The 19,244-nt window shown below is 43.8% G+C and overlaps 3 protein-coding genes across 5 annotated transcripts in view; 2 read left to right on the forward strand and 1 right to left on the reverse strand.

The window, feature by feature from the left end:
* LOC119174534 (ankyrin repeat domain-containing protein 27-like) overlaps positions 1-5,445 on the forward strand; it is a 39,266-nt gene extending 33,821 nt beyond the window's left edge. Inside the window, exons 16-17 of the mRNA XM_037425486.2 lie at positions 2,330-2,375; positions 4,844-5,445. Of these exons, the coding sequence (XP_037281383.2) occupies positions 2,330-2,375; positions 4,844-4,898 (101 nt within the window). The 3' untranslated portion in view covers positions 4,899-5,445. The remainder of the gene's footprint in view (positions 1-2,329; positions 2,376-4,843) is intronic.
* Positions 5,446-8,418: 2,973 nt separating this feature from the next.
* Positions 8,419-12,958, reverse strand: LOC119174523 (nuclear speckle splicing regulatory protein 1). 2 transcript variants are annotated; one of them, XM_037425475.2, is made up of 6 exons: positions 12,878-12,958; positions 12,417-12,498; positions 12,142-12,207; positions 11,603-11,725; positions 10,928-11,135; positions 8,419-9,533 (listed from the first exon to the last, which is right to left on the reverse strand). In XM_037425475.2, the coding sequence occupies exons 1-6, from the start codon at positions 12,892-12,894 to the stop codon at positions 8,809-8,811; spliced, it is 1,221 nt and encodes a 406-aa protein (XP_037281372.2). In that variant the 5' UTR covers positions 12,895-12,958; the 3' UTR covers positions 8,419-8,808. The 2 variants fall into 2 exon arrangements, with proteins under 2 accessions (XP_037281372.2, XP_037281362.2); XM_037425465.2 differs by lacking the exon at positions 12,878-12,958 and having other exon boundaries at positions 12,417-12,681.
* Positions 12,959-13,115: 157 nt separating this feature from the next.
* The window catches only part of LOC119174512 (telomerase-binding protein EST1A-like), an 89,490-nt gene continuing 83,361 nt past the window's right edge, over positions 13,116-19,244 (forward strand). For both annotated transcript variants that reach the window (XM_037425454.2, XM_075889561.1), the window contains exons 1-2: positions 13,116-13,234; positions 15,937-17,818. In XM_037425454.2, coding sequence (XP_037281351.2) covers positions 13,132-13,234; positions 15,937-17,818 — 1,985 coding nt within the window. In that variant the 5' untranslated portion in view covers positions 13,116-13,131. The remainder of the gene's footprint in view (positions 13,235-15,936; positions 17,819-19,244) is intronic.

Here is a 19,244-nt window from a genome sequence, read left to right on the forward strand (position 1 = left end):
AAGTTACTGGAGAAATCACTGGAGCTAGTGTTTATAACAGGGATTCAAATTGGCTGTATCGTCTAGCATGAGATTGATGGGCATTGCAAGGACTCGCCTCTATGTCATCCTTCCGGCTTCAAATTGCTTTGCTGTTCAGTTAATCGTTTTCAACGTGATGTTATTTTATAATTGCATTAGACTTTTCGTGATAGTTGCCGAGTATAGTGATGAGATTTTCTAACAAAATGACCGATGACGTCTACACTCACACCTGATCATAATGAACCTGGATATAATGAAATATTTGTTTTAATGAAGTAAATGAAGAATAGCCTTGCAATAGATACCAATATTTACTTACCTAATAGGCGCACTTTTTTTCCCAGAAACAATGGCTCCAAGTTCGGGGTGCACCTGTTACGCGGGGTAAAATTTCTGAAAATTTTATTTCCGACTACAGCATAGACCACTGATAACGCACATGTCGCCCAAGTCACTACAGCCAAAACAACCTTCTTTATAGGCTACATTAGCGCAAACATGTTGAGCATGCAGTCTCGCGTGTCCGAGAGTTTAGGCTGGCGATGTGGTGTGCATTCACGTTTGCAAAAATTAACATTGAAAAATCTGTGTTGCCAGCAAAATAAGCATAAAAAAGAAAAAAAATACGAAAAAAATGCACCTTCGCAGAAATTTGCCTATTACGTTTCAGGCAACTAGATTGTGTGCATTTTCATGACCGAAATTTTGTGGCCTGAACGATACCGATTGTTCAATTTCACGGGCTCGCACCTGTATCCAAAAACATTGCAATCGAATGGTGAACAACGATGCGATACACGTGCCACCCTTGACCAATTCTCTTCAAGTAAGCGACCGCAAAGAGTTAAGTTTATTTCGTACTAAATGCCAACTTCGATTGACCGCCACCGAAGGGTGATTAGGCCTAGCCAAGGGTTCGGCATTTTGTGGTGGGAAGTTTGTACAAGACAACATGAAGATTGGGCATCGAAAAGATCCCACTCAATCACTGATCCAGGAGTAGTGCACATGCAAAAATCTTTGTAGTAACAACAAAGGTGAGCACTTGCGTTGGAAAGCAAGCCGAAAAGCTTTTAAATTTGCAGACGAGGCAGCAAATGTGATAACGAGAATGCTTTTCCCGAGAGGAAACTCTATGCACACTTGACAAAGACACGATCGGGAATCCCATACGAAGTGCATGCGGGCGGCTAGTGGCCAGAGCCACATGGTTACTGTGGGCGGTGCAAAGGTTACTGCGACACCCAGGCTACTGTCTTTCTTGGTGAGCTTCCGGAGCTGGCGCATCGCTGTCGTGGTCTATTTTCTTTTCTTTTTTTCTTCGTTTCTGTTAAGGTAAAGGGGCATCGAATTGCAATCGTGCTAATACGGTACAGGACTACTGATCATGGCCAAGTTTGGGGTGTGCAGAAATAAAAAAAAATAACTGATTTCTTGCAACCGAACTGGGGGTGCACCTATTGGGCGAGTGAATATGATACAGTGTAAAAATATACCTTGATAACAAATTTTTATATAAAAATACGTACATATTTTTGTGTAAGATGCAACATTGTTATAACAAGATCTGAGTGTATACATGTTATAAAAAAAATTTATCCCACGCAGAACCAGTGACGACTATGCTCATCATACTTGTGTTTTTCAATGCTAGATAGCCACATCTGTGTCCACGTTTTGACATTTATGTTTTGGCTTACATTTTATTGCCATTTTTCAAAGTGTTGTCATGTCGTGAAGCCCCCTTCAGGTTATCATTTTTTACATGATTAGTGAAATAAAGAGACTAGATTGAATTGCAGAAATAGTACCACTTTATTTAAAAAAAAAGCTTTACAACTTGAGAGAAACATTTTTTAGTAATTTTAATACATTCCTCCTATTTTCTTTAGGTTGTGAAAGGGTTAGATCACAAGTAGTGTGTGTACATCTACACAGACACTAGTTGCTATTCTTGTATTAAAAAAACTTTCTCTTATGTGCATGGAAACTCCTCAAGATGAATGAAATTCCATGAGTACTTTTGAAGCCACATGCGCAGACATTAGAAAAATTGGTGTCCAGACGTTCGTTTTCATGGGAGGATTGTTCACATGTGGCAGCAAAACTTATAAGAGGACTGTAAAGATTGTCCCTTAATGTCATCCATAAGACTATACCTCTAAAGATGCAGTCCTGGACATTCTCAGTGAGTTTGTACCACACTGTACTCAAGCTTGTCAAGAGTAAAATCTCCTCTGTTCTTTCCAAGCAGCATCACTGTGGTTGAAAAGAAATCTTATTTCTTTGTCTTGACTCTTCGCAGAACTTCAAGAACTGTTCAAGAATGGAGATGAAAAGGCCACCATTGGGTACGTAGTGCATTACAGCACCGGTTTGTCATATCCTAATACACAGTGACCAGCCCATCTTGTAGAGGGGTCGTAGGTTCAGTTATAGTCGAGGGCACAGACGTGCACATGGTTCCCCTTGAGTAATGGCGAAGGTACCTCGCAGTGCCTCCCTCTCTATTAAGCCGTTGCATGGGCAGACTTTGCCCCTCCCGTGCGCACATCTGTGGTGGGGATTCAGCTGTAGTATTAAAAGTAGCAGCCGTTGAACTTTCACGGGGACGGAAAGTGGAAACGCTTGCTTGAATTCAGGTGCACGTCAAAGAACCACAGGTGGTTAGAAGTTAATCTAAGGCACTCTTCTGTGCTCTTCGTAGGTCATGCTTTCTTTGTAACATTAGACCCATGTGTTTGCTTTCTCAGTGATAAGAACAGTGACTTATATTCACTTTACACCAATTATATAGGTGTGTTAAAGTGAGTTAGGATAGAATAACGAAGGGTTCGGGTAAGCATGAGCATTGAAAGGGACACTAAAGTGGGAAAATGAATTGGTTCAGATTGATGAATTGCGCTCTAAACACTGAAATGTCAATAATTTCACCTTCAAATGTTCGTTAATAATATCGAAAATCAAGACCAAAGTGTCATTTTCAAAGTTCACGGCAAAATTTCTCTGCGTGACCTCGCAAATTTCAGAGTGCATTTTTTGTATTTTGGTGGTGTTGGCGCAATGAAAATTCCTAAAAATCAGTACGTTAGGTCCATGGCCCTATCAGAGGACAATCACTTTCAACGATTTGGGAACTATGTATAACGAAGTAGAAATCGCCATAATGGATGACTTCACGGTGTCTGGTGCGGGAATTTCGAGGTGGTCTCGCCACGCACGTAGTCTCTTTGAGTGTTTTCTCAGATTTTAAGCACCTTCTGTTGGCAAGCATGGTGAGTTTGGAATTGTGAACGAGTAACTTAGTAATACGACAAAAAATTATTTTTATCTTTACTGTGTGTCACTTGAAAGTAGTGCACGGAGTATTTCCTGCAGACAGTCCCTCTAAATATATAGGCTGTTCGAAACTAAATACCTGCTGTAAAACCTTATTGATATGATCCCTTTTGGTGTGTGGTCTCCTGGTGCCAAAATTTGATACCATTGTGAAGTGAAACTGTGTGATGTTTTGGCGAATTCGAATTGCACTTTTCTAAATACAGTCGAATCTCAATAATTCGAACGTGCCTAATTCAAACTTCCGGTTAATTTGAACTCACAATGAGTTCCCGTCAAAGCTATGTGTATTCCAATGGGAAAAAACGCCCGGTAATTCGAATGCGCAAACACTTGCGACGGTTAATTCGAACATACTACGCTCCCAAAATGCTCTCAGCACCCCGCCCAGTCCCGCAGGGGCACCTGCGACACCTCAACGCTGCGCGCGAAGGAAATGAAAAGGAAAGAAAAAGCTGCGGTAGAATGTGTGCTCTTTCTCAAATGTGGATCTGCGACGCGCCTGTGTCACGCTTCTCCCTTTTCTGTCCCTGCCATGTAAAGACCCTTCTCCTTCCAACGCCGCGTGCGAAGAGAGAGAGAGAGAGAGAAAAAAAAGCTGTCGCTGTGTTGAGTGAATTTGTGGTTGAAGGAAAGGAAAAAGGCACTATCTTCTGCAGCCCTTGTTCCTTGTGGGAGCACGACTCTGCGCCTTGAGGGGAAGGGGTCTCTCATGCGCCGGTGCCACGCTTCCCCCTTTCTCGTCCCTGCCGTGTAACCCTTCTCCTTTCAACAACGTGCGCGAAGAAAGCAAAAAGAAAAAAAAAGCTGGCGTGGAGTGTTGGTTTTCTCTCAAATGCCGATCTGCTTCTCTTTGCATAGAGACGCTCCTCCTTTCTCGTCATGTGCTGGCCATGCTGCGACTGCGTAGCGGAGAAACTATGCAGTCGTTGTTGTCGTCGTGTTTAGAAAGTGTCAGCGCTGGACATTTCTGCGCGCAACTTCTCTTGCCAGGAGAATGCTGAAGCCAAAGTAGAAATGCTTTGCAAGCTGCATGCGGAAATGATTGACTTGCTGCAAGGCAAACGTGTGCAGACGCCCTTGACCAATTACTTCAATTAATAATGGATGTCCTGTGAATTGTGAATAAATGTAAGTCTTCCCCCTCGTGTGTTAGCTCAACGCACATGCGCCACTGTATGGAGAGCCCTCCGTTTATTTAGCTTTCATTAATTCAAACTTCTTTTATTTGGAACAAATTTTCGGGCCCCTTTGAGTTCGAATTATCGCGATTTGACTGTAGTATGTCTTAACCGGCATTCTTCAAAAAGAAAAAAAAAAATGTTTGCAAGAACTTCTACTTTGTGTAATTTGTACGACACATTTTTCTCCTTTATTTTTGGCATCTCAAACATAACATGTTTTGCATTGCAAACAAAATGATAGAGAAATGATCATATAGTACTGGCACATAATTTTTTTTCTCTTTTGCACCATGCAGGGACTTTCTGTCGGGTCTTCAGGACTCAATCGGTGTCACCTACGGAAAGCTCTGAAATCATATATTTAGGTCACCACTCGATGGACTCCATGTTTTGTACCATTGCTTATTTTACAAACTTCTCGGGGTTTGAATGCTAGGCATGTTCATATTAAGCTGCAGCATTTACCTGCAACATGCAAACATCCCCTCGTTTAAATGTACAAATATTTTTTTTTTACACTGAACAATTTTATGGCATATATGTTTTTTATTGTTTAAATGTATCGCTAGGACTGCTGCTGTGCTATGTTCAAAAACTGCCAAAGCGCAAGACGGAACTTTTGCAACATACGTGTTGGGAAATCGGAAATGTGCGATGATGAGAAGTGCCGGAAACAAAAGGCTGCCTGTTTATGGTTCATCCGATCGCAAGCTTACGTGTGCATAATGGGCACTATTTTTCCTGTGTGCATTGTGATAGGAAATTTACCTGGAGCTACTTCAAATGATATTGTTGAGCTGCCACCGTAATAAGTGGAAGTTGCCGCTTTGTGCAATTAAAAAGCGCGCTGTCGGTGAATAACGCCCTGCTTTCAGTTAAATTTTTTGTTGTGAGAAGACATACCCTTTAGAGACATTTTGGGACATCGTAAGATGAATGTTACGCCATATCAGTTTCAGCTTTGTGTGTGAACTGCAAAAAAATGTGAAAACAAATGGGCTTTCATCCTGATAAGATAAAGCTGTTTGTTGGACACACTCGAACCTCGCGATATCAGGATGCATCGTTAGTACCACTTGTAGACAGGAATGCATCGCATTACATGCTGAAGCCATGTTTCAACAGCATGCTGCAATGCCACTGCAGCACAGCTATCTATATTTCATAAGGATGCTTTGTTTGTTTAATGCATTTGAACGTGGTGATGTGGAAGAAGAAAAAACACTGCTGTCTGATGTGCAGAAATGCACAGATGTCAGTGTTGCATGCCATTTTGTGAGATGGCACACAGTGATACTTATACTTGTGTTTCTTTTCTGTTAACATTGCATGAAAGAATAGGACAACAGATGAACATCGTTACGACAGTGTTGCAACTAGTAAAGTTCAAGGTGGAGATTGCATGTAGTTGATTGATCGATGAAAAAAATCAACATTTTTTACTAAATGCACACAGTTGTAATTGTGCAGCATTTACAAGAGTGCTTTGAAGAGTTGTGTTGGAAGCTGAGAAAGAGCAACTTTCAGACATTTTTTTCTATGAAGCACAGAGCTGTGATTTTGAGCCTGTTGCAGAAGCTTGCTTGTATTACAAGGCAAAGCAAAATAAGTCATGCACAAGTTTTTACTTTTGTTTTATTGCCTTTACTCTAGTGAATGAAATGCCAGTTGATTTGTCTGCAGAAGCTTCTTGAATGGCAAGTATAAATATGACAATATAAACTGACGGAAGTCTTTTGCCCTGTGATGATTACACTGTTGCATAGAATAATCGTGAGTGGTTCCTGCAAAGCTAATTAGCTTTCCCAAAGACTGTTTCTCACTGCAGTTAGTTTGTGTCTGAAAAGCTTTGCTTCATACTCTGCATGGAAGTTCTGTGACGTGCTTGTTACACGTGTAATAAAATAGTGAACCTAAAATTTTGGCACAAGTAAACTCTTCATTTGATTGTCGCCTTGTGTGCATTGTCGATCATTAATTGTGGTATCCTGTGCTTTATCCTGAAATGGTGTACACTGTTGCAAAAATGGAATGTCTGGAAAAAAATAATTTTATTGGCCTTAAAGAACACATCTTGATTTTCCCGTATAACTTCCCTAGGGTACTTCAGGGAAGCACATTTTAGTAGTGGTACATTTATGTTATGTGCTTGGAAATAACATGAGGTTCAAAAATTTTTTGTAATTGTGGTCTTTGTTAGTTCATATCTACATAGTCTTTTTTAGAAATATCCTTAGGAATGCTGAAGCATGATTGAATAGGTACAGAAGCAGTGCTCTGGAATTACACCATCTACGCAATCACTGCATTCATACAAGTGCAAACAAAACAACCCTTTCGAGGCATTGAGTATGAATTGAGCATAGGTGTACTTACAGTAACAAAAACAAAGTCTGGCAACTTAAGGGCTAATTTTTGCCAAGGTCTTCTGTTGATTTCGGCATCTGCACCCTACCCTCCATAATTGCAGTTACCTTTTCTCATTGGTTGTGGGCCTCAGTATAAACGGTAACTGTAACAAAACAGCTCTAGCGGTTACCCAGATAACACACATTCAATTGTTATATTATGAGCTTGATATGTGTGTGCTTTTGCTTACATGTGAAAGTGTAAGAACAAAGAAAATGTACCTAGCAGATCGACGTGTGATTAATGAATGAATGAGAGCATTTTTCAACATCCCTATTTCAATTAGCAGGCACTGTATATAAAAATGTTAATGAGTAATTCACACATATCTTGCAGACATGGCTGCAGTCGTATAGCGTGCACAACTTTTGTGAAGTGTACTGTTCAGTGTGCCGAATAAACCACATTATATTGTAGTTGAGTGTGGTGTTTGTTTCCCTGCACCATTTCTGCATTTGCTAGCCGTTTAGCTCTTCTGTACTGAGCACAGTTGATTTGCTCTCACTGCACATGATCATCGCGGTCTCGGAGGCCATACCTGTAGCCTCCGAGACCTGCCAGTACAAGACTGCTGCTTGTAGTTTAGTTAGAAGAACACTGCAAAAGAAAGATCAAGGGATATTTTTGCCTTTTACAACTACATAAAATTGTAAATTCCCTCCTATAGATAGTGCAGTAATACCTGACTTGCATGCTTGCAGTAGTAGCCTTAAAGGGGCCCTGCAACACTTTCTCAGCATGGTCAGAAAACACTGCCGATCGGTAGTAGAGGATCCCGACAACACGCAAGCCAAATTTTATAGCGCAGCACACGACCTGGAATTCGCAACAAATGATCAAAGTCAGCTAAAAATAGCTTTCTCTTCTCTCGACAAATCACAGAATAAGCCCAAGAACCACTCGTAGCAAGCCCATCTAGCCACTATTGGCTGATTTAAACATGGCATGCTCGGTTGTTACAGAGGTTGCCGCGGAGGGCTGTCACTTGTCCACGTGTGCGCACGAGATTGCACCAGAAAAAAAACCATGTATACAAAAAAAAAAGCGCTCAAGGTCACGAGGCGCCAGTGACCTTTTTTGTTTGCCCCTCTCATCCCTCTCTGCTTAGCTTCTAGCGCTTTCGTCCGGACAAGAGAATGTGATTACAGCGTGTGACAAATCTTTGTAACTCCGCTCGTACTCGACAGATTCTTAAAATTTTTGCGGCATTCAATTGTGAGGTAATATGCTTTTCCAGTGAATTACTTGCATGGTTACTGAAAAAAGTGTTTCAGGGCCCCTTTAACTGCAGATTGACACCGTTTTTTTTTTACTTTTGTTCAAAGAAAAAGTGTTGCAAGGCCCTTTTAACAGACCTTTTACTCTAGTTAATATACCTAATAATAAAAAAAGCTTACCAGAAGGATCATGAACAAAATCAGCTTCAGAAGATTTTTTTAAACACTGAGTGATTTACTACACGGCGAATCTGTACATCTTTATTTGATTCTGTTCACTCACTGAATCCGTTGTGATGCATGTACTGTCCACCACCACACTTGAGAACACTTTGGATGGCAGATAACATTACAGTAACTCAACACATGGGCACATAATTATTATTCTGTGGATATGGTATCTACATGAGTGCCATCTCTTCAAAGCATTAGAGGTGTAATTGTTGCTTAAGAGCAACTGTACAGTCATCACGGTTGCGGGAGTTCTTTGTAGAGAGCCACTTTTCATTCTGCTGAAGCTTGTAGAAATATGAAGAATGTTCATTCCCACAAGCTGCGAGTGAGATGATGCCACTACAGGAATGGGTCTGGCAACACTTTGAGCGACTCAAGGCGAATTAAGAACTGGCAGCACGCTACTGCACGCTACCGTGCACGCTCTTGTAGGCATCCATCTCTGCTTTACGCTCAAAGTACCGCGCCACGGCTGCGTCAAACTTGTCTCCAACTGTCCTTTTACGGAAGAGGGCCATCCAGTCTTGGACAATTGTTTTTGTGACAGGTTCCTCGGTAGCTTCTTTTACGTTGCCTTTACTCGCTTCCAACCAGTCCTCCTTCAAACGCTTACTGCTCAGCACTGAAGTCTTCTCCTTGTCTTTCTGTGGAGTAGCTTGGCTTTCATCTTCATCAGAAGATTCTTCAGAGTCCACCTCAAAGTCGCTGTCGGCATCTATATCTCTGTCTATGTCTTTCTCGCTCGTAGAGGGCTTGTTGCGTGGTGGCGAACTATCCTCCTCAGATGGATTGCTGATCCTTCTTGTTCTGTAAGCCCTTTTGTCCTTTCTGGATGTGTTCTCACTGCAATCTTTGCTGGTTGCTTGACGTGTGCTATGTTCGTCGTCTTCATCGTCTCTTTCACGTCTGCTAGATGATGACGAAGGTGCTCTGTGGTCTCCCTGTGAAGAACGGCCAGCCGAAGAAGGCTGTTTGGTGCTCTTGGAAGTTCTGGGCTTCTCTTCTTTCTCTGGCAAGTGTATAGGCTTGTCCGTGTTTTGTGGTATTCTCTCCTCCCCTACTTCTTGCTTCAGCAGATGGCGGTAGAAGCCGCTCAGGTCTTTCTGTTTTGTGACGTCCATCATTTCTGCGCAGTTACGGAGTAAAAAAAAAAGCAGAACCAAGTCACGCTTGTTATTACTTAGATTCCTAAGAAGGTTATCTTTCTAATGCAAATGAGACAATGAAGTGATTGTTTTACAAACTCGTCTATACAGTGCAAGATAAAGGGATATCACATGTTTCCATTCAGTGCAGCATATGCTGATAAAACAACAGACAAATATAGAAAAGTTTCCATCAACTGAAGCAAAAGGTAATGCCCTTCATATCTGTATTAGTTCCACTGGCAAGCATTTTTTTGCACTGCTTTGTTTATTTTCGAGTCTCTGTACATAAAGGATTTCACGTTTCTAATGACAGTAACAGTGCTACTGTCATATTGTTACAGTAGCAGTGCTGCTTTAGGAATTTCAGTTTAAAGTTCCATTTTCCAGGCTTTAGGAAAAAGAGCTTGGCTTGAATAGATGAACATCTGACATAATATGCAAATAGTACTGTATGAGCATAATGGAACAGCACATTCTCATTACATTATTGCAAAGAAAAGTACCTTCGCTTCTCAGGTGTTTGTTAAACTTGTTTTGCTTTGTGTTTCTATGAAAAGGAGTACTCCATGTGTTTTGCTATTTCTCATAGGGCCATATCTGCATGGAACAATAGACACTTTTGAACATGCTTCGTAGCATTAGTGCCTGTTGAGGACGATACGCCACTTTGGTCACTAAACATGGTTTTAATTGCTAAACCTAGGAGTATAGTTTACTAAAATGAACTAGAAGGGACTCTGGCGCTGTGATCATTCATTCGCCATGGGAATGACGGGTAGCACATAAGTTTGCCTAGCCTTCGTGCTTGTAGCTTTGTTTATTGCCCTGTTTTGGCTTTCTTTTGCACAAAAGAATACACTGCTGTGAACCTCATGATCCGATTCGAATTGCTGATTGTCATCTCGATACCAAGCTGCTTCAGGCTATACAAAGCCAAACGAAGTCGAAAGAACAAAGATTAGGCAAAATTGTGTACCACCAAAAATAGCCATGCTGGCTGCAGCACGCTTGTTGCAGCTCCCACAGGTGCTACTAGCGCCAGAGTTCCCTATCGAAGTGTGGCAGCTTGGGCTAGTTGGTAAGACATGACGATAGTTATAGCGCGAGAACAGAACGACGACACAGAGATAGTCCTTCGTATCTCTGTGTCGTCATTCTGTTCTCGCGCTATAACTATCGTCTTCCCTATAGAGTATATATAGAAAACTCTATGCCCAAAATAACAGGGTAAGACACATGCGCAGTGGCGACAAACAGTAATGCAAAAAAATGTGTACTGCATTCGAAAACTGTCGACTATGTCGAACGCTGCACCTGTCCCCTGCTGATGCTTCGGTTTTCGTGCATAAGAGTATGAAAGACCTCCACTCACGGTCCATCTGCTCGCGCCTCATTTCTCGCTCTTCTTCCTCCTGCATTTCCTGCATCTTGCGCTTGTAGGCTGATGTGACATATGCCTCCTTGTCGCCAAAGGCCCCGCCCTCGGTCTCTCGCTCCTTCTGAATCTTTCGCTGCGTCCTGCGGTCGACTTCTCGCTTGCGCAGCTCGGCCGACTTGAGCAATTGCTCGATGTAGCGAGGCTGCACAGGGAACAGTAGTAATGCAAGTTACCAGCTGCGATGTCGTCCAATGCCGCAATATGCTAGAGCCATGTGGGGGATTGCTGAATCAGAGAGCCCAGAATATTTGATTACACAGGGTTGGGCTCGAGAAACGTCTGTCAATGAGTGACGGAAGGCTGCTGCTCTTCTAGGTTGCGCTAAGCAAGGCAGGTTTTTAAATAATCCAAATTTCACAGCAATTGGTAGCTCAAGTTATAATAACTTTCGTCAACAATGTAAGACACAATCCAATTCCGAAACCGTGATGCACTAAGTAGAGTAAAAAACACTTTAAAGCGGCGTTAGAAACGAGATATCGATCAGAGGAGACAAATGTAGCACTGTAACATATCAACTGACCCAATTTTATATATTCCTTGCAGCACGGGTTGGGCAAACAGGAAAAATAAAAGAGTGTAGCATAACTTCGAAAGAAAGGCTTGTACCTTTCGGTCTTTTGTGACTTCCTGCTTCTTTTCCTCCTTGTTCTTCTTCAAGTCGTCGTACACTTCATCGTATTCAAACACAGACGGGTCTTCTTCCATTGCTTTACGAAGAGTAAGCTGCGTCTGTAACCAAAATAAGGTGTGCGGCTTGAGGAATCGGCTAGTAGTCGTTCCTTATTTCCATGCATGTTCTTGAGATCATCTTGGCACATGAAATCAGAATGACACCAGCAAGCATAACCTTTTCTCACAATAACAAAATGAATATCACAGTGTCTGACAAAATGCATAAAGGCGCATCGCTTGGTTTGAGCAGTGCATGAATTGCTTCTAGCAGTGGGCTTTTTCAATAGGTATGCTTGTCAGCAACACCATACGCTTCTTTTCACTGTAACTTCAAGAACACGTAATCATGAATTCGAAGGAGTATCAATCAAAAGCATTTACGCCATGAGATACGTTTACAAAGTGGCGCTAGTTTACATTTAGAACGCACGCGGTACGAACATAATAGAGCAGGGTTTTGACTTCAACAGTACCTGAATTTTCTTGAGGTTCCGCATCGACTCTTTTCGCATAGTTTTTTCGATGGTCGCCTTGTCGTGCTGCGAGAGGTGAAAGACATGCATAACATCAGCATACCTTGGAAGCGACGCCATCATCAACGTTTTGTGATTTATTGGACAGGAATAATAAAGTGCTGCGGCTCGCACCGAAATCCATCTTTTCGCATTGCGCGGCCAACAAAATCCGTTTACTAAATCGTTGACTGAACATGATGAGCCAATTACTGCGGAAAAAAACGAGAACTCACCTCATCGTCGCTGTCATCTCCAAAGACAGACGTCGCAGAAACAACAGGTTTGTCATTTTTCTTTGGCAATATGAGCCCGTACCTAGGATTCACGAAAACAACTTCAGACATCCACCTTTGTTTAACACGCAAGTAGTACATCAGCAGCGACCAACAAAAATAAGCTTAACGAATGCATAGATTGTAGTTTTGCTTGTGGTTATACAAAAAATTTGTTTCTATACGTGAAATATTAAAAAAAAAGCGTCGTTCAGCGTATGATCGGTAAAACCCATGCGAAGTGTGGTAACAAACGCTTGATAGCTGGGCATTGCGTATTTAGCTTCGGTAAGCCTGCAAATGGCGGGCGTCATTTTTGACACCTCGCAGCAAGCAACAATTGGCATTTTGTGTTAGATCGAAAGTTTTCCAGTTATAAGCGGGCTGGGTGAAGTTTTACGCTTAACGAAAAAGAAACGTACTTTTTGGGAGCCGCCATCTTTTTTTTTGCTCTATGGAAGCCGCCATACTGCTTGTTTTTTTCTCTCAATTGCTGAAATAGTATTACAAAAAGAAACGTCACTCATTTAAACAAAAACCGTGATGCTAAAAAAATAAATTTTAGACATAAAATTTTAGACATAAGGTAGCAAGCCACGCAACTTTTTTGGCCTTTTTTGTTGTCTGGAGTGGAGGTGAACGAACACCAGGTGTCGGAAATCTCCTATCGAGAGACATGGCGGACCGACCGTCCAGAATGCATCGAAACGTTCAAAAGGCATCACACGTTGAGCGGACGAGTGCTTCCAAGCGACAAGCGATGGAGTATAATCGTGCAGGTACGTTTGGAATTCGAGAGTGGCTCTGGCGCGCTGTGCTAGGCACAAAGCAGACGCGCTACGTCTTTCTGCGTTATTCGTTTTGTTGGTAAACACAGCGTGCCTTGGATACGCAGTAAACAGTTTTGGGCTGCATTTCGCCATGGACGGCGTCCGAGGTAAGGTTAGTGTTTTTTTGTGGATCGGCTACATCAGTATGTTCCCGCGCGAGGTTACGCGATTATTGTGCGTAGCTTCTAGCTGCGTGAGGTAAGCGCGTTTCTTTAGTGGCTGCGTGTTTTGCGATTTGTTGGTGCGTTGAACGTGTAGCGGTGCGAAGCAACCGTTCTTTCAGAGATCGCGCATTGTGTGGTCATCGCTCGGCGTATATGTAGCGATGTTCTTAGGTTGGGAGTAATGTACGCTGTAACAACGTCATCTCGTGCGCGTGCCTTGCGAGTATCGATGAGCGATTTCTGCGTCGTGACAAAGGTGCGTTCTAAAGCGACTCGCCAGCTCGAAAAAAAAAAAACATACAAATGAATAGAAAAATTTTCACCATGTGGTGTGTTAACGCGCATGCATGATTGCCCTTCGTGAGTAACAGATGCTGCTCCCCGATTTTTTTTTTCTTTCTTTATCGCCATTTTTTTGCAAGTGTTGCGGAACGCGCTGTGCCTTGTATGTTCGGTTACACCGGGTTCCGAAGAATTCTGCTCGTAGAAGATGAGCCATGGGGGGAAAAATTATTTGATGCGCGCTGCACATCTACAGGATGCTGGAGTGCTGTACCTACTGCGCCGCAGCACTTGCACCCTTGCTTACCCCTGCAGTCTGTGATGCTAATGCGCGCAGTGCGGTGCACTTGAAGTGGCACTGTTACGACAGCATGTTTTCGCCCATTTACCTTTTTGTTGATCTGTTCAAGAGTTTATTTATCTGTGATGCATGTGCCTTCTTGTGGGTGCACTCATTACATTCACTATGCAGCACCAGCTTGACGGGACACAAAAGGCAACTGTTAAGTCGACGTTGATTGTTTAAATAGCGGTCCAGAAACATCGTAGTGTTACTTTTGGGCCGAGGAAGGGCTTATTTTGAAATAAAATCGCGTTCTGGGGGTCCGCCCGCATTGGGTTAGCGCACTTCAAATTGCCCGCCTAGTCGGAACGTCTGACGTCACTGTTGCCTTGCACAACATTGCCCGGCTTTAATGCGTGGCCGCCGACACTACAGTAGCCGCAGAGGGAAAGTAGCGGGAGCCACAGCAGCAACAATGGCCATTGAACAATTTCCTGCCATGGCCTCCGAGATGGCATGACTTGTCCCGTTTAATAACGCAACAAATTGAATTTTTGAGCCACTTGCGCGATCCCCCATAGTAACGTCCAGCAGTTCTTGTTTTTCCATGAATCAAACAGAAACGAACAAGCAGCATTTTTGATGCAGCTTCCCGTGCACCTCTTGATGCACGGGAAGCTCTTTATTTATAGCGGCTAGATAGATGACTAGTGATTAATTGTAGGCAGCTTGTCAGACGTCATCGGGATCATTTTGAGAATGCCCTACTGTGGTGCATGTATTCTTGTGCATTTATCTTAATTTTTCGATAAGTAGAGCACTGCTGTTCATGATATTGTCGTTTTAGACATTGTCATACATTGAGCCTTCACTCTGATGTAAATTGTTATTTGACTTTAGTGTCCCTTTAACAACAAAAAAAGTTGTTCTGCTGACAGTTTCTAGTGAGTATGTTATGTACATTGCAGTGACAAATCTTTGCAACTTTAACTAGACGAAAAGTTTTTATAACTTAATGTGGCACCTTATGCTTATAGTGTCACGTTGAACATCTTGCAGAGAAAAACTGCTGTTAAAAGAAATTCTGCAATACTTTTTAAGCGTAGTCAGAAAATGCTGCCGACAAGCAGTCAAGACTCTTGAGAACACGCATGCCAAATAATATAGTGCAGAACATGGCTTGGAAATTGGAATAAATTCTCAAAGTTGGCTAGAAATTGCATTCTCTTCTCTTCACAAATGACACTGCAAGCTCAGAAATCCCTCATCACAGCCATTGGCTGATTTGAGCTAGGCATATCCGCCGCAGGAGGCCGTGATTTGTCCATGCAAGCGCGCGCCATCCCATTGAAATGAGCCTACTCGACAGATAAAGAGCAAAAAAAAAGTGCTCAAGCTCACTAAGAATGCGTGATGCATTTTCTTCCCCCGTGCCATCCCTCCCTGCTTATGTTCCAATGCTTTCGTCGGGAAGGGAGAATGCTGATTGAATCTCTCCAGGTGTGGGTGCATTTTTCCAATTCGTTCCCTGGCTACTTAGAAAAGTGTTGCAGGGCCCCTTTAATAAAATGTGTGCAGTGAGACTTCCACTATGTGCTGCTGAGTAGGAGGGGAATTGATGTAGGTGTCTGTTTTTGTTAGATGCAACTAATATGAAGACAAGGAAAGCTCAGGGGCATTCCTTGTTCACCACACATGTGATGTGGAGGTTGTGGGTTTGGTCCCATTTGTCAGCGAGTTGTTTTTCGTCCTCTTTCATGTTTCTTTGAAGTGACTGCGCTTCAAATAAAAACTGCAAGTAATACCACCTATGGATTTCTAGGGCCTGCATGGTAGTGCTACTTTACTAGCTTCTGCAGTAAAGATTAGGTATGAGACTTGTATACTGCCTTTCTCATTGCACTGCTTTGTTTTGCGTGCAGATCTTGCTGGTGAAACGGATGGCAAAAGGGAAAGCAGGAGGTCCAAGCCCGAGATGGCTATCTACAGGCCAGGCATGGGCTTGCTTCAAAAGAAATCTGACCAATCCGGAACACCTGATGCCAAAGGGCAGAACCTTGTGCCAGGCTTGAAGGACCTGTCTCTAAGAGATGGCGTCAATGGGAAGTGGTCGGGCAATCGTGCCAAGCGACCTGACCAGCCTGTCTACACACCGCGACTAGTGAAGCCTTCAGAGGACCGGCCCACTGCTCTGCATGAAGGGCGACCCAAGGCAGTTGTGGTGGACTCTAAGGGGCCACAATTTTCTACAAAACCTGTTCCCGTAGAGGGCACAAAGCCTGCCTCTGAAAAGAAAACAGAGATCAGTGTACAGAAGCTGCAACAGCATCTTCGCCCTGAATCAGCTCTTCAGAATGGCCACCAAGAGCATCGAGTGGAGAATAAAGTGACAGAGAATGGTGCAGAGCATCCCAAAGAGAACGCAAAAGCCATCGAAGTCATCGGGCCACCAGCAGCGAAGCAGCAAGTCGTCGTGGGTAAGCGTTATAGTCCTGTGGGCAACACAGCAGCTCCAAAGCACATAAATCAAAGGTCCGACCGGAACTTTGCAAGATATAGTCGACGGGGTAATGGCAGGAGAAGTGGCCCGTTTTCCGACACTCGTGTTGAAGAGAACTGGGACATCAGCGACAGCCCAGGAACTCTTGATAAGCCTCGGCAAGGAGTTTCCGCCCGGATACCTGGCCAGCCTGTTCGGACTACGTCCTCTCATCGCAGGAACAGCTTTTCTGAAGGGCCCCGACACAGTGGTTCTGACGATGTTGATGAGGCCGAGCATGGCCCCCGTCGCCGAGGGATGAAGAAAAAACTTAAGAAGAGGCGAAACAAGACAAGAGAAGACCAGCCAGTCGTAAACACGGCTGTCAATGGGTTGCCGGAAAACAGTCATCACTCGGATGGCAATGCAACAGCAGAGGAAGACTGGAGTGGGGAACTCATCGTGGAGTCGTCTGTGCACCCAAGGATCTACAGTCAGGAGCAGGTGTCGCAAAATGATGGGCCCAAGAAACGCGAGAGAAACAACAGCTACCAGAGCTCGTCTCCTGAGCCCTGTCGCTTTAGTGGGCTCAAGTTCACCAACAGGCATCGCCGTGAGTCACGTTCCGAAGACGAGAAAGACAAGGGCCCGACTCTAAGCCGAAATGGACTTGTTCCGGCCCCCATCATAAAGGACTGGAGTGCAGCTGTAGTGGAGGAAGAAAAGCGCCAGAGGCACTTACTTGCCAAGACTGTAGACAACCTTAGAAACAATTCTAGCGAAACGTCCACCTACCGTTCCAACGTTATGGAAGTTCATCGTAAGAACTGCAAGAATGATTCCTCATCCCAAAAGGCCTCCCCACCGAAGACACACGAGTCCCAGCTGCCTCCCCGCTTTCAGAAGCGTAACCGGCCTGCGACCCCCGAAAACACAGTCTCGTCGGCAGCCAAAGGTGGGATCATTCGACTTCCGTCGGACGTCAGCCTAAACGGCTCCGGCCCTGCAGAACACCAGTGCGATGAGAGGAGCGTGGTGGTGGCAACCTTGTGCGGTTTGGGCCAGGAAAAGCCCCTAATCGCAGTGAAGCCACAGCCTCACGTGCCAGTAGATTCTATCTACAGCAGGACAATGCCGATGACACTGCAGCCCGTTTTCGCCCACCACTTCGAACCAGCCCCGCCCTCTGTTATGTCGCCGCCTATGGTGCGAGCAGCATATCCGGCAGTGCCTGGTGTGCAGTTTTCGTGCCATCACCCCAACCAAGGTTTGCCTACTGTCTACCATGGTGACCAAGTCATCGCGCCGGAGATGTATGGTCAACGGTTAGTGGACAAGCTTTTTCTTTCCGTTTCAGTGAAGCTTTGTGGCTTTTCAGCACTTTTGTATTGTATTCAATACGATGTATTGTATTCAGCCGATCAAAAGTAAGCCTTAGGAACCACATACAAGTACTGCGTCATTGAGCTACACCACGGACAGACCACTCGAAGCACAACTCAATATGACTAACGCTTCGCCACAAAGATCAAAATGGCGGCGTCACTTGTGTATTAAAGCCAGGTGTTGGCTTGGCTAATAACGGCTACAATACCATCTATGTGGTGCTAGTTGTGCACCATTTTTCTTGATGGAAAATGGTGCGTTATTCAAAATTCTCGAATCTAACCCGACCCTTGTGTTTGATACAAAGAAATTTGAAAAGGGAAAAAAAATCTACAGGCCTAGATTCACGTAAATGTAGTAATATTCAATGCTGCTACTTGTAGTTGTAACCACTGGCAGGAGACACCTTGTGCAATATTTCAAATTTTGTTCTATTGTAAAGAACTTCCAATATCTCATTGAAGCTGCTATATGAGCTTTCTGTTAAATCAGTTGATTTAGCTAGGACCTGCTCGGAAGATAATCACTAAACAAAGCAAAGTCACTAAAAGCTTTATGCAGTGATCTTTGACTTTTTCTATGTGGAAGCGCAAAGAAATTGCCTGAGGTATGAAAATATTTCAGAATCAGGGAAATCACAGCTAACTCTTCTGTTTCATCATTCAAACCTCAAATAATGAGAGCTCCAGCGTCTGCATTCTGCAGAACTCAGGCAGAGTTGCATTAAGCCAGTCCTGCAGTTGTTATTTGTCATGTACTCTGTGAATGCAGAGACCACATTAAATTCACATTGCTAAATGCACTTTAAAGGGCCCATGAACCACCCAGAGGTCGAAATTCAGTTGCGGTGGGGAAATTGGGCACTAGTGTACGACGAATGCGGAACCGTAAGAATTTTTTGAAATGGTGCAGTAATAGCAGAGTTCAATGCGTTTGATTGCGACGACCATACCTTTAGCTCTCTCCTTCACTTCGCTCCGCTATTATCCTCTCCCATGCCTCTTTGCCCTCTCCCCGAGCGCTCCTCTCATGCACCTCCCAATCTCGTGTGGCATGCCTCATCACTGATGCGCTGCTTGAAACACCATCTACTTCTGGCTGTTGTGACTCCGGCCATCGACTCCATCAGTTGCGTGCTTGTTAGCGAACCGTGGCTGCTGTAATTGTGTTGGTATGGACCCTGCGTTGTGCGCACACCTTCAAAGGATCGCCAATGCGATGGACCCGTACGAGGACACGCCGTGCTCTGCATGTGTTATACGTAGGCAACACAAGGAACAACAACAAGCAGCGCGGACAGATGCTTGCAGACTGACTGGAAGTCATAGGCTCTTGCTCGACCAATCAAGCATATTTGGCTCGGTG

The sequence above is a fragment of the Rhipicephalus microplus genome, chromosome 3 (genome assembly GCF_043290135.1).
Source record: "Rhipicephalus microplus isolate Deutch F79 chromosome 3, USDA_Rmic, whole genome shotgun sequence".
In the NCBI taxonomy this organism is placed as follows: Eukaryota; Metazoa; Arthropoda; class Arachnida; order Ixodida; family Ixodidae; genus Rhipicephalus; species Rhipicephalus microplus.